This window comes from Theropithecus gelada, chromosome 4 (assembly GCF_003255815.1).
Source record: "Theropithecus gelada isolate Dixy chromosome 4, Tgel_1.0, whole genome shotgun sequence".
Lineage (NCBI taxonomy): Eukaryota > Metazoa > Chordata > Mammalia > Primates > Cercopithecidae > Theropithecus > Theropithecus gelada.
This window is the reverse complement of record NC_037671.1, coordinates 147,073,650-147,089,127: the sequence shown is the minus strand read 5'-3', so window position 1 is coordinate 147,089,127 and position 15,478 is coordinate 147,073,650. Positions and strand designations below refer to the sequence as shown.

General features: G+C 35.2%; 1 protein-coding gene across 1 annotated transcript in view; it reads left to right on the top strand.

Moving 5' to 3' along the window:
• SERINC1 (serine incorporator 1) overlaps positions 1-14,293 on the top strand; it is a 28,051-nt gene extending 13,758 nt beyond the window's left edge. The window contains exons 3-10 of the mRNA XM_025381399.1: positions 1,175-1,344; positions 3,588-3,667; positions 3,921-4,058; positions 5,741-5,910; positions 6,044-6,134; positions 10,575-10,719; positions 10,836-11,066; positions 12,462-14,293. Of these exons, the coding sequence (XP_025237184.1) occupies positions 1,175-1,344; positions 3,588-3,667; positions 3,921-4,058; positions 5,741-5,910; positions 6,044-6,134; positions 10,575-10,719; positions 10,836-11,066; positions 12,462-12,597 (1,161 nt within the window). The 3' untranslated portion in view covers positions 12,598-14,293. The remainder of the gene's footprint in view (positions 1-1,174; positions 1,345-3,587; positions 3,668-3,920; positions 4,059-5,740; positions 5,911-6,043; positions 6,135-10,574; positions 10,720-10,835; positions 11,067-12,461) is intronic.
• The last annotated feature ends 1,185 nt before the right edge of the window (positions 14,294-15,478 follow it).

Genomic DNA, 15,478 nt, shown 5'->3' with positions numbered 1-15,478 from the left:
CATGTACATGTGTATATTTATATATATATATATATGTCTTAGTTCAGGCTGCTATAACAAGAATATCATAGGCCGAGTGGCTTAAGACAACAAAAATTTATTTATCAGTTTTGGAGGCTGAAAGTCCGAGATCAAGTGGCCACTATGGTCAAGTTCTGGTGAGGGTCTTATTCCTGGTTTACACATGGTCATCTTACATTGTTGAGAGAAAGCAGCAGCTCTCTTCTATCTGTTTTTATAAGGGCATTAATCCCATCCTGAGGGCTCTACCCTCATGATTTAATTACCACCTAAAGACCCCATCTCCCACTATCCTCCCATTGAGGGTTAGGCTTTTAGCATTTAATTTTGGGTAGACACAAACATGAAGTCCATAATAATATACAGCAGCAAGTAGAAAACATGAAGGAATTTAAAAGAAATCACAGCTAGAGACTGCCTTGAGGATAGAAATTGAATGTTGAAACCATGGCATCATATGCTGAAGATCATTCAGAGTGAGCAGAGCTAGAACTTTGCCAAAATCTCTTACTTAAGGGAGTTAGTGGAGAAAGGAAAACCTGGTTCTGATCCTAAAAAACTGGGAGGGAAGGGATAACAGAAAAGAAAAAAAAATGTACAGGTTCTAGGAAGAAAGTTTTAAGAATGACAGGGATAGTGTCTATATAAAAATGGGATTAAGGAATGTGATTAAGCAGTAGCATTTGGATTTGAAAACTAGTACATGACTAGTGTGCTGAAAAAGCAGTTCTTTTTAGAGTGCTGGGACTGGAAGGAGTGGGAGGAAATAATTTATTCTTACATATATGAATAATAGATGTATTAATAGTTTTGAACAGTAGTCTCAGAAATAGCACTTACACTACCAAAACAAGTATATCATGCTATTCAAGTAGAATGCAAGTTTTTAAAATGTAGGATAAATCTATAACTCAAAATAAGCATCCGGCATAGAATTGGTATTATAGTTTATGATTTGCTCAGATGGGGATTTAACACTTTTTTCCCCACTAGATGTGATTAAAATGTATCAGACTCATCTTGAGTACATATTCATCATAAATTGTAAAGCAAATTCCAGTTTTCTAAACGTTTGCTTAAACTATTTGATTACATATAATTTTTACTTTTACTTAATGAAAAAATGATGGATCAAACCCTTTTGTTTTTCTAGATTCCTGGATTTTGTGAGAATGAGAAGGGTGTTGTCCCTTGTAATATTTTGGTTGGCTATAAAGCTGTATATCGTTTGTGCTTTGGTTTGGCTATGTTCTATCTTCTTCTCTCTTTACTAATGATCAAAGTGAAGAGTAGCAGTGATCCTAGAGCTGCAGTGCACAATGGGTAAGTTTTCAAATAAGCTTCAATATAAAAGCCTGGGTAGCTTCTTATTGGTAATTGCCAGTTTATCTAAGGAAACCTTAAGGTAAAATAAACTTATACAATTTGCAGAATTACTTTATTCGTGAATGACAGGGTGAGAAAATCTTGTTTTTACTGGAGAATGTCAGACTTTGGATATTAAATAATAGCTATAATAACCTCTGATCCACAGTGTTTTATATTTTCATCCTAAAAAAGAGACTGTTATATTTGTGACTACTAAGGGAATAGCTATTTCTCCTCCTCCTCTTAACTTTTGGTGGACCAGTCCACTTGCATGGAACTCTCAGTTCCCTAGACCCAGAGAGCAGATAATTCTAGGTTGGTTGTATTAGACAACCCAGAAAGAAACTTCAGGGTTTATTTATCAATCTTCCTTCATATAGAGCACTACCTCTGGTACCCTTATTTGACTGTTTTAATATCTGCTGTTGCTTATCTAGTAACATGTGCTACCAAAGACAAAAGGAATAAACAAGTAGAATATAAATATTAATGAGAAAATATGTGACAGGTTGATTATCTTTTATTGTGTTCCTTTAGTCATTGATTATTTTGTTAAATTATTAGAGTTTTAGATGGAGGCATTTATCATGTGTTTATAAAAACTATTCATTTATACAGTTCACCTTATACTTTGATATATTATCCCACTTATGTGAATAAGCCTGTGAAATGGAACTAACATTCTCGTTTTTTCATAATGAATTAGTTAGAAATACATCTTTCTCAAAATGCTCTTAAAAGAAGTTTATATAATTGTTGTCTTTTCTGATAATCAAGTGTATTAGGTTTCTCTAGAGGGACAGAACTAATAGGATAGATAGATAGATATACAAAGCGGAGTTTATTAAGTATTAATTTACATGATCTCAAGGTCCCACCATAGGCCGTCTGCAAGCTGAGGAGCAAGGAGAGCCAGTCTGAGTCCCAAAACTGAAGAACTTGGAGCCTGATGTTCAAAGGCAGGGAGCATCCAGCATGGGAGAAAGATGTAGGCTGGGAGGCTAGGCCAGTCTAGTCCTCACTTTTTTTTTGCCTGCTTTATATTCTAGCCCTGCTGGCAGCTGATTAGATGGTGCCCACCCAGATTAAGGGTGGGTCTGCCTTCCCCAGCCCACTGACTCAAATGTTAATCTCCTTTGGCAACACCCTCACAGACACATCCAGCATCAGTACTTTGCATCCTTCAATCCAATAAAGTTGACACTCAGTATTAACCATCACAAGTCAGTACTTTGCATCCTTGAATTCAAGTTGACACTCAATATTAACTATCAGAAGTCTACCCATCGTCAACTGGAACCCGAATACACCTCCTGAGACCATACGTAATCTGCAAATAAAGACAAAAATAAGGTCATACAACTAACCTTGCAACTGAAAACACACCAGTCCCCAACCCAAATACTATTACATAGAGTTAACAATACTTAAATGCTGATGTGAAGTCAGTAAATCTTATGTCACATGATAAAGGAGAAAGGAAATGAAAATATTTTCTTAGTATGAGTATATGCATGCATGAACATGTTTTTGACAAAACGAGGAAGTATTCATGACAATTACAGCCCTCATTTCTGCAGCTGGACATGTGGTCATAGCTGGTATTGATGATTGCCTTCTGCTACCCATTCTTTATTCCCTTTGCCTTCAGCAAACAACTCAGCAGGTGTTTTTTTCCTGGTGGAGTGACCCAGTGATCTCCATAAACGCCTGCTTTAACTGGGGGACCACAATGATGTTTTGGGTACCCTGGAATCAATGTCAACTCAGAACCAGTGTCCAGTAGTCCCTGAAATGTCTTATCATTTCCCTGTCTTTTCCAGCCATTTGCTCTGATGCTTCCTCTAGCGCGGTCTGGGCTTTAATCCATTCCTTTCACATTTTGACTTGCCTTTCTTATCAGATTTTTTTTTTTTGCTTTGTTCTTTCCAATTGGAAAGATCTATAATATAAGCTTGGGTTCATGGTAATGGTTAATTTCACTTTCTCTCCAAACTAAGTTATCTAAATATGATGATTACCTTGTTTTGTAGTTACAAATATGGCTACACTCCAGATCATCATAATATCCTCAGAAAGAAGTAGACCATTCACATAAAGAGTAGCTGTTTGTTAAGATGCAGTTTAATGATTTCGTATATGAAATTATTTGATGAATGAATGTTTATTAATAAAAATTATGTTTCTTTTTGTTTTAGATTTTGGTTCTTTAAATTTGCTGCAGCAATTGCAATTATTATTGGGGCATTCTTCATTCCAGAAGGAACTTTTACAACCGGTAAGAAATCCTTTTTAAGTTGTTTGAAGTTGATATTTTATAAAGGAATCTGAAATAATTGTTACCTGGAACTATAACTCTAATTGTTCGTCTTTTTGGGTGTATGTGTGTGTGTGTGTGTGTTTTCCCAGTTGGCAAAGTCAAGATGTTCATATAAAATTTTATTTTCCTTTTTGTGTACTGTGATTTTTAAAGGAATTGATAAAAATCAAACTAACCAATCACTTATGTATGCTTTTTTTTTCCCTTTCAGTGTGGTTTTATGTAGGCATGGCAGGTGCCTTTTGTTTCATCCTCATACAATTAGTCTTACTTATTGATTTTGCACATTCATGGAATGAATCATGGGTTGAAAAAATGGAAGAAGGGAACTCGAGATGTTGGTATGCAGGTAAGCTTTTGTCGCAAAACAACTTCAGTATAGTTGAACTTTGAAGTCAAGAATAGATATGTAGACCGGGTAAATCACTTAGGATTTTTATGGTCTAATTTCCTACGAAGAGGTTTTTAATTTAAACTCAAAATATCACATTGTATCAGCAACTTGGTGATTAGATCTTTTAGCAGGTTAACTGGGAACATAACCCAAGAACCGGGAAAGAATCCAAAAGAACCTGAATACAAAGCATGTGCACTTTATAGTCTAATTTTCTAGCCTACAGTGGGTTAAAGGTAAAATATTAAAGGGAAGAGGATTGCTAGGAATAGATAAACACACAGTGATACCATTCATAAACAGCAGCAAATAAAAATATAAAAAGCAACTTGGACGTTTTATATAAGTACAAAGGATGCTTTTATGTGCATCAATAACAACTAAAGGAATTCCTATAGTGATGTAATTAATGGCTATTTTTAATGATGAGGTCGAGTTCTTTGGGGTTATACTTGAAAACAGATATCACAATTCAGATGCTTACAGGACCAAACCAGGTAACAAAAATGAGGGAACAGGAAGACAAAGTTTAAGTGCATAAGCTTTGTCCAAATAGTAGGGACTACAATGAGTTCGAGAGTATGAATGCCCCATCTAAAGTGCATTGCTACTGCTCAGCTCCATTTATTAGTTGCCTTGTGGGAATGTGAACTCAGTATTGCTTGATTTTTCTAATGTTTTTCAAAAGAAGTCATAAATCTGGATTTTCATTCTAAATGACCTGAGTTTCAGCTAAAAAACATTTTAAATTGGAGTGCAAACCAAATCCGTTTCTGCTGGCCTAATATTCTTCTCACACAACTAATTTGTGGTGGTTGATCTCAGTGGTTCAAGTTAAAATAATTTGGTGCTCCAAGAAACAAACTTTAGTCATTTGGAAATTTCACTTACATTGAATACCTTGTTCTCTAAATGCAAAATCTAATGCAAGGGTTTCTGTCTCTTTTGTTCCCTGCTGTATCCCCAGGGCCTGGAACGCAGGCATTCAATAAATATTTGTTGGATGGATCCCCTGTCAGTGAGGCAAATCTACATAAATACTTGTATATTAAGCACATATTAGCATAAAGGCTAAACAACTTGTGTATGTTGAAATTTACATAGAAAAAACATAGGTTGACTTATTAAATAATAATGACTTACCTTTGCATAATATGTATCTTTTAAGATTTTAGTTCATGAGGAAAAGCATCATTGTTATGAGGGCTTAACATTAAGAATGAAAATAATTTTCTTAATGCCCTTGTTTACAACTGAGTGATAATGGTTCTTTAAGAATCTTAAGTAATATTCCTCTTATAGTTATTTTTCTTTATTTTGAAAATAATGGCTAACATGTAAACATAGTTTATAAACTCTAATATAGATATTACTAATAAATCATATTAGTTTCTTACTAACTTGCCATCCTTGCAAATGTGTAATAGTGAGATATGTGTAAAAACTAGAATTCTTAAGCAATAAAGGTCAGAATTAATTTTCTTTCCTGCTTTTATAAGCCTTTATAATGCTGACAATGTTAGTTGCTTAAAATATATTTTTTGACAAAATGACAGATTGTTTATAAAACAGGTCCCATTTCTAATTGCTAGTATTTCTGATAAAAAGCTAATTATCCAATTATATTTCTTTCACAGCCTTGTTATCAGCTACAGCTCTGAATTATCTGCTGTCTTTAGTTGCTATCGTCCTGTTCTTTGTCTACTACACTCATCCAGCCAGTTGTTCAGAAAACAAGGCGTTCATCAGTGTCAACATGCTCCTCTGCGTTGGTGCTTCTGTAATGTCTATACTGCCAAAAATCCAAGTATGCCCTTTAAAGCATTAGCTTTTATGAAGCTTGTACCTTTTTAAGTTTTCAAAAATCTAGAATGATGTCTAGAATATTTACCTGTGTTGCTTAATATATACATGTATGTATTATTATTTTTTTTTGGTAGGAATCACAACCAAGATCTGGTTTATTACAGTCTTCAGTGATTACAGTCTACACAATGTATTTGACATGGTCGGCTATGACCAATGAACCAGGTGTGTTTTGTTTATATTATGTGTTTCTAAAGGTTCTGCAGTTGTTGTTTTTCCAGAAATTGTCTTTTGGTGAGATTAAATTACTTAAAAATTAGGCTCCCAGAGGAATAAAGTATAAAAAGTTTTCATCTTTGATGTATTACTATTTCTTCCCTTAGTTTCTTCCATCACTAACAAAATTATAAGAAGGTTACATGTATACCTAAGAGAAATTGTGAGTTCATTTTCAGAGCACCACAATACAACAAACATCACAGTAAAGCAAGTCAAGAATTTTTTGGTTTCCCAATGCATATAAAACTTTTGTTTATTTTACACTGTAGTTTGTTAAGTGTGCCATAGCATTATATCTAGAAAAACAATGTACATTCCTTAATTTGAAAGTACTTTATTTCCAAAAAATGCTGACAGTCATCTGAGCCTTCATCGAGTTGTAATCTTTTTGCTGGTAGGAGGTCTTGCCTCAATGTTGATGGCTGCTGACCGAACAGGGTGTTGGTTGCTGCAGGTTGGGGTGGCTGTTTTTGTATCTTTAAACTAAGACAACAATGAAGTTTGCCCATTGATGGACTTTTCCTTTCACAAAATATTTCTCTGTAGCATATAATGCTGTTTGATGGCATTTGACCCAGAGTAGAGTTTCCTTCCAAATTGGAGTCAATCCTCTTAAACCTGCTGCTGCTTTATTAACTAAGTGTATGTAAATTCTAACTCCTTTATTGTCATTTCAATAATATTCATAGCACCTTCATCAGGAGTAGATTCCATCTCAAAAAACTACTTTGTTCATCCATAAGAAGCAACTCCTCATCATTCAGGTTTGATAATGAAACTGCAGCAATTCAGTCACATCTTCAGTTCCACTTATTAGTTCTCTTGCTCTCTCTACCATATCTGTAGCTACTTCCTCCACTGAAGTCTTGAAATCCTCAAGTCATCCATGAGGGTTAGAATCAGCTTCTTTCAAACTCCTGTTAATGTTGATATTTTGACATTTTCCCATGAATCATGAATGTTCTTAATAGCATCTAGAATGGTGAATCTTTTCCAGAAGGTTTTCAGTTTACTTTGCCCACCCAGATCCATCAGAGGAATTACTCTATGGCAGCTATAGCCTTACAAAATTACATTTCTTAAATAATAAGATTTAAATGTTCAAATTACTCCTTTTTTCCGTGGGCTGCAGAATAAATACTGTGTTAGCAGACATGAAAATGTTAATCTCCCTGTACATCTCTGTCAGAGCTTTTGGGTGACCCAGGTGCATTGTCAGTGAGTAGTAATGTTTTGAAAGGATCTTTCTTTTAGCAGTAAGTCCCAACAGTGAGCTTAAAATATTCCATAAACCATATTTTCAACAGATGTGCTGTCATCTAGCCTTTTTTCTATTCATAGAGAGGCTGAATAGACTTAGTAGAATTCTTAAGGGCCCTAGGACTTTTGGAATGGTAAATAAACATTGGCTTTCTCTTAAAATCACTCTCTGCATTAGCCCCCAACAAGAGAGTCAGCCTATCCTTTTAAGCTTTGAAGCCAGGCATTGACTGACTTCTCTATAGCTATGAAAGTCCTAGATTATATCTTCTTCTAGTAGAAATCTGTTTTGTCTTTTTTGAAAATCTGTTGTTTGGTGTAGCTGCTTTCTCTTTTCTTATTTTTATTTTTTTGAGATGGAATTTCACTCTTGTTGCCCAGGCTGGAGTACAATGGTGAGATCCCCACTTGCTGCAACTTCTGCCTCCTGGTTAAGCCATTCTCCTGCCTCAGTCTCCTGAGTAGCTGGGATTACAGACTGCGCCACCACACCCAGCTAATTTTGTATTTTTAGTAGAGATGGGTTTCACCATGTTAGCCAGGCTGGTCTCGAACTCCTGACCTCAGTTGATCCACCCGCCTCAGCCTCCCAAAGTGCTGAGATTACAGGCGTGAGCCACCACGCCTGGTCAGTGTAGCTACTTTGATTAATTTTGTTGGCTAGATTTTCAGGATGACTTGCTGTAGCTTCTGCATCAGCACTTAGGTTCACCTTATACTTTTATGTTATGGAGACAGTTTCCTTCCTTAAACCTCAAGAACCTACCCCATCTAGTTTGAAACTTTTCTTCTGCTTCATTATCTCTCTCAGCCTTAATAAACTTGAAGCGAGAGATAGGGCCTTGCTCTGCATTAGGCTTTGGCTTAAGGGAATGCTCTGCTAGTTTGATCTTCTATCCAGGTCACTAAAACTTTCTCCTCCATATCAGCAATAAGACTGCTTTGCTTTCTTATCTATCATTTGTGTGTTCATGTTCACTGGAGTGGCACTTCTAATATCCTTCAAGAACTCTTTCTTTTCTTTGCATTTGCAACTCAGCTAACTGGCAGAGAAGGCCTAGCTTTTGACCTACCTCAGCTTTTGGCATGATTTCCTTACTAAGCTTAATCATTTCTAGCTTTTGATTTTAAGTGAGAAAGGGAAGACTCTTTCACTTGAACAGTTAGAGGCCATTGCAGGGTTGTTAATTGGCCTAATTTCCATATGGTTGTGTCTTGAAATAGGCCGGAGGAGAGGGATAGAGACAAGGAAATGGCTGGTTGGTGGAACAGTCAGAACACACAGAATGTTTGTTATTTCACCATCTTATATGAGTGTGATTTGTGGTGCCCCAAAGAAATTACAACAGTAACATAATAGGTCACTGTAGAGAGATCACCATAACAGATTAATTAATAATAATGAAAAATTGTGAAATATTACGAGAATTAGCAAAATGTGAAACAGACACAAAGTGAGTACATACTGTTAGAAAAAATGGAACCAGTAGATTTGTTTAATGCAGAGTTGCCACAAACCTTCAATTTGTAAAAAAAACAGTATCTGTGAAATGCTAAAAAAAAAAAAAAAAAAAAAAAGCAAAGCACAATAAAACAAGGTATGTCTGTAAGAAACTGGTTGAAATTATAAGGAAGGTATCTAATTTGCATAGAGCGTATGATCGTTGTATATAGAAAGATAAGCTCTTCAAATTCCTCTTGTTCAATTGTAAACAGTGTAATTTTTTCACATTATTAAATTACTCTTCTAGCCTGTGACTACCTTACAATTGAATTTGATACTTGGGCTTTGTAATGCATCTTATTATAGACTAGTTATATTGCATACCATGAGAATAGAATATGTTGAAAGGAGACAAATTAGAATAGACAAAAATTATTACCTATTAAAAGAAAGAAAATGATCTCTTTTTCTAAAAAATTTATCTGATGTTACATGAATCTCACTGAGTTTACAAACTGAAGGTATTTTATCATGGGTACTTTATAACTTGGAGACCAAGATTTTTTTTTTGTTTTTTGTTTTGATGTATTACAGAAAGATTTCTATTTTTTTTTTCCAGGTAAGTGGTTAGAAAAAAATTACTAGTAATTTGCTTTAGAGAAGGAAATAGCCTTACTTAATTGGCTTTAAGATAAGAGTCATTTTCATTAGTAAGATGGAGTTTGACAAATCTGGCTTTGTGGGAGAAAAATACGTATTTTATATACTGTAGTGAATATTTCACCAATCATACTTTCTTTTATATTTTATTTTATTTTATTTTATTTTATTTTATTTTATTTTGAGACAGAGTCTTGCTCTGTCGTCAGGAGGCTGGAATGCAGTGGCGTGATCTCGGCTCACTGCAACCTCCGCCTCCCGGGTTCAAGTCATTCTGCCCCAGCCTCCCGAGTAGCTGGGACTACAGGTGCACGCCACTACGCTCAGATAATTTTTGTATTTTTAGTAGAAAAGAGGTTTCACCATGTTGGCCAGGATGATCTCGATCTCTTGACCTTGTGATCCGCCCGCCTCGGCCTCCCAAAGTGCTGGGATTACAGGCATGAGCCACTGCGCCTGGCCTACTTTCTTCTTTATAAAAGAATAAAACGGAGTAAGCAAGCAGTAGGTTGTTACACCTTATTGGGTAATTCCCCCGAGGCATTTGCTGGAGTCCTTATAACTGGTTTTTGTGTAAGCCATCTTGCTTTTTTAACAATGTGCTGTATCAAATGGATAAGCTTCATAAAGTCCATTTCATAATCTCAACATATGATAGAAAAGCCAGTGCATTGTGGTTTATAATCTCTGAATTTTCTTTCTAAATCTACTAGAATTATACTAACCTTGGAAAGGTCATCTATATTCCTGATTGTAGAGGTAATTCTCTCTCAGCTCTCACATGTTGTTGAAAATTAAATGATTTAACTTTTCCAGGTACTTCTATAAAATCAGAATTATAACATTTCAGAGGTCTTATTCATAAGTGCAAGGTGTCTTCAGTTATTTTTGTTATACTGATGCCTTTTCCAGCAATTGTTTTTCAGTTTGCAGGGGTATAGAGAGTTAAACATAACTTTTGTTTGCTCTGAAAAACATTTTTTTAATATATTCTAACATTTTAATTTGACTTTATGTTACAGAAACAAATTGCAACCCAAGTCTACTAAGCATAATTGGCTACAATACAACAAGCACTGTCCCAAAGGAAGGGCAATCAGTCCAGTGGTGGCATGCTCAAGGAATTATAGGACTAATCCTCTTTTTGTTGTGTGTATTTTATTCCAGGTAGGAAAAACTATGGAATTTTTTTCTTTAAACAAGAAGTCTAGCTGTTTATTTATGAATCATTTCTTTTAAAAATATTCTTTTCTGTCTCTCCTCCTAAACTCTCTTTCATACAGCATCCGTACTTCAAACAATAGTCAGGTTAATAAACTGACTTTAACAAGCGATGAATCTACATTAATAGAAGATGGTGGAGCTAGAAGTGATGGATCACTGGAGGATGGTGACGATGTTCACCGAGCTGTAGATAATGAAAGGGATGGTGTCACTTACAGTTATTCCTTCTTTCACTTCATGCTTTTCCTGGCTTCACTTTATATCATGATGACCCTTACCAACTGGTACAGGTATTTATATTTCATGAAAACTCTGGATGTGTGAATTCTGATGGCGTTTTTATGATTCTCTTGTGAAACCATGGTGTGATATGAAGTACTTTTTATCCTCTGATAATATTTCAAAATGTACAGCTAAATGAATAGTGAGATTAGCATGAGAAATGCAATCTTTACTTCCTTGCTTTAACAGTAACTGAAACATTGAAATAGTTCCAAATCTTGGAGAGGTTAAAATAAAAATTTTCATGAAACTAATACTTTTTTTTTTTTTTTTACAAAATCCATGTTGATGGGGATCTAACATAACGTTTATTTTTTTCAATCCTGTAAACATAGTGAAGTAAAGGATACATCCTTTTTTCTGTTTTGTTTGAACTGTTATTAAAAGCTCTGAAAATTTTTAAATTTAAGTATGAATTCATTAACATAGATAGATTCTTAGAATTCTTACAAGCTACAATTTATGCTTTTTCTTTTTTATCACTTCAAACTTAATCCATAAATCTTTTTCTTTTAAGAGGAAGGTAGTGATTTGTAGTGTTTTCATTTTTGAAAGTTCTGGTTTTGTCCAAATGACTACTGAACGATTTGGTCAAAGATTCAGATTGAACTATGTGGTTGGGGAAGTTTTGTTTTTAATAACTTTTTAATGCATAATATTCATAAACAATTTGTAAGAAGGCCTTCAGTATCAGCAAAAGATGGAGGAAAAAGATTATTCTTTGTTGTATTTCTTTGAGTACAGCCTTTACTGATTTTTATTATTGAAAATAATAGATGTTTTTTAAAATTCCTACACTGTTGCGTATTCAGCTATAAGGATCCAGCTGGTTCTTAATTCAGATCCTTGGCTGTCAGATAACAGTAGATATTAAGGCTTTATACTAGAAGGATTCTGGTGTATTTCATTAACTCAAAAATCAGTTAAACTTGAGATATACTTCCTTTCCAGTCTCTTAATTCTTTCTTTTTTTAAGGAGATGTCTCTGAGTCATACCAGTCTCTTAATTCTGAGAAGGCAGGGGCGGGGGGCGGGGTGGAAATCAGATGAGGAGTTCCATATACACTTTGAACAATCTTATGTAATAGTGACATCTCATTTATCCAGAGGTCACATTCGGTTTCTCTTCTAATAACATGGCAGACATGCATAAAGTGCTTCAGAGATTATGCAAAATAACTATTTCAGAGGCCTGTGTACTTTACTCCATTAAAGGAAATAACAGATTTTTACCTTCACACTAGCAGTGTGGAAAGAAAGGGAGCAGATTAGATGCAGCAATGATATATCTGAAATCACAAACTGTATACAAAGAACACTTCTGAATTAATGAAGCTTCGTAGCTTGATGGCTGATAATTCAACCCACTTGCCCCTTTTTAATAATTTTCCCTGAAATTTTAGGTATGAACCCTCTCGTGAGATGAAAAGTCAGTGGACAGCTGTCTGGGTGAAAATCTCTTCCAGTTGGATTGGCATCGTGCTGTATGTTTGGACACTCGTGGCACCACTTGTTCTTACAAATCGTGATTTTGACTGAGTGGGACTTCTAGCATGAAAGTCCCATTTTGATTATGCTTATTTGAAAACAGTATTCCCAACTTTTGTAAAGTTGTGTATGTTTGTGCTTCCCATGTAACTTCTCCAGTGTTCTGGCATGAATTAGATTTTACTGCTTGTCATTTTATTTGTTATTTTCTTGTCAAGTGCATTGATAATGTGAAGTAGAATGAATTGCCGAGGGAAAGTATTATGAATATGGTGATGAGTTAGTAAAAGTGGACATTATTGGGCTTATTCTCTGCTCTATACTTGTGAAATGAAGAGTAAAAACAAAATTGCTTGACTATTTTAAAATTATGTTAGACCTTAAGCTGTTTTAGGAAGCATTAAAGCAAATGTATGGCTGCCTTTTGAAATATTTGATGTGTTGCCTGGTAGGATACTGCAAAGAACATGGCTTATTTTAAACTTTATACACAAGTCACTTAAATGCCAATTGTCTGAAAAATCTTAGGAGATTTTACCCTTGATATAGGACTTACACAGGTAGGGAGTGTTCAGTGGACAATAGTGTAGGTTATGGATGGAGGTTTGGGTACTTAATTGAATAATGAGTAAATAATCTTACGTGGGTAGAGATGGCCTTTGCCAACAAAGTGAACTGTTGGTTGTTTTAAACTCATGAGGTATGGGTTCAGTGGAGATGTTTGGAACTCTGAAGGATTTAGACAAGGTTTTGAAAAGGATAATCATGGGTTAGAAGGAAGTGTTTGAAATTCGCTTTGAAAGTTAGCTTTGGGCCAGCATGGTAGCTCACCCTTGTAATCCCAGCACTTTGGGAGGCTGAGGTGGGTGGATTACTTGAGCCCAGGAATTTGAGACCAGCCTGGATAACATGGTGAAACCCCATTTCTACAAAAACTAAGCTGGGCTTTGTAGCATGTGCCTGTGGTCCCAGCTACTGAGGAGGCTGAAGTGGGAGGATTGCTTGAGCCCAGGAGGCAGAGGTTGCAGTGAGCCAAGGTCACGCCACTGTACTCCAGCCTGGGCAACAAAGTGAGACAAAAAAAAAAAAAAAGGATTGAAAATCAAAGGAGGCAAAATTTTGACAGGGAAGGAAGTAACTGCAAAACACTAGGCTTTAGTAGGTACTTATCTGAAATCTAGTCCAGTTTTCTCATTTTAAAAAATGAAGACACTGAAGTACAGACTTAAATAGCTCAGATAGCTAATTAGGAAGTTTCAAGTTGGCCAGTAATAGCATTCTCTCTGACATTTAAAAATAATTTCTATTCAAAATACTTGCATAATTGATTTTACACCTCATTACTGGTGGATAATTTATGTGATATGCATTGCTGGTGTCCAGCATGACCCATAAACAGGTCAGAAGAATGATCGAATGTTTTAGAATAAACTCCTGCTTATAGTATACTACACAGTTCAAAAGATGTTTAAAATGCTTTGTATTTACTGCCATGTAATTGAAATATATAGATTATTGTAACCTTTCACCCTGAAAATCAAGCAGTATGACAGTTTAGTTATTTGTATGTGTCACTAGTGTCTAATGAAGCTTTTAAAATCTACATTTTCTTCTTTAAAAATATTTATTAATGTGAATGGAATATAACAATTCAGCTTAATTCCCCAACCTCATTCCGTGTGTAGACATTGTATTCCACAATTTTGAATGGCTGTGTTTTACTTCTAAATAAATGAATTCAGAGAAAGTGGATAGTGTACTGATTATTTAGCAGCTTAACTTTACGTGGCCATAATAACATTTAGATCTTTCTTCCTATGTGAAAAAGGAGCTGGCACTAGAAAGTAACTGCCTGTTTTCTGTAATGATAATTAAATTGTCTAGAAGGAGGTTGTTACCCTTTGGTTGTCTATAAGTGACCCCAGAAGTAGGATCTCAGGGGTAAAGAGGCAGTCTTCCCCTGAAGAGTCTTCGGTATATGGACCAGTTTAGTTTGGAGAATATGAATATGTTCAGTGGATATTCTACATCTAGTGTGTCTTCCAGCTATTTTTTTCTGGTTGCCAGTTTTGAGGCTTATCTTCTTTTGCAGATACTTCAGATAGTATAAACATTTCCCTTCCTTACTAAAATAGACTGTACTTTTACTGATAAAATACTCCAACCCATATTAGTTACCAAGCTTTAGTATATTTTATTCCATAATTCTTGTCAAGTGGTCTTTCTCCAACATTATGAGCAGCACAATGCCCGTTAACTGTCTTGAGCATTTATCCCAGATAAAATCTTATGTTCACATAAAAACCTGTACATAAATGTTCATAGCAGTTTTATTTGTAACAAACAAAACTGGAAACAACCCAGATGCCCTTCAATGGATGAATGAATAAACATACTGGTAAACCTGTACCATAGAATACTACTTGAAAAAGGAATGAACCATTAGTACATGCAACAACATGAATGCTGGGTTTTAAAAAAATCCAATCCCTAAAGATCACATATTATATAATTCCATTTATATAGCATCCATGTAATGATACAGTTATAGAAACGAAGAACAGATTAATGGTTGTTTGGGGTCAGGGATGGGAGGGGAGAGAGCTTTGTGGATCATGGATTATGCCTTTCGTGTTGTATCTAAAATGCCACTGTCAAACACAAGACCATCTAAATTTTCTTCTGTTTTCTTTTAGGAGTTGTATACTTCTACATTTAGTTCTGTGATCCATTTGAGTTAATTTTTGTGAAGGGTGGAAAGTCTGTGTCTAGATTCATTTTTTTGCATGTAGATGTCCAGTTGTTCCCGCATCATTTGTCAAAAAGACTGTTTTTACTACATCATATTGCCTTTGTCCTTTTGCTAGGTATCAGTTGACTAGAGTCTGTTTCTGAACTCTGTTCTGTTTCATTGATCATTTGTCTATTTTTT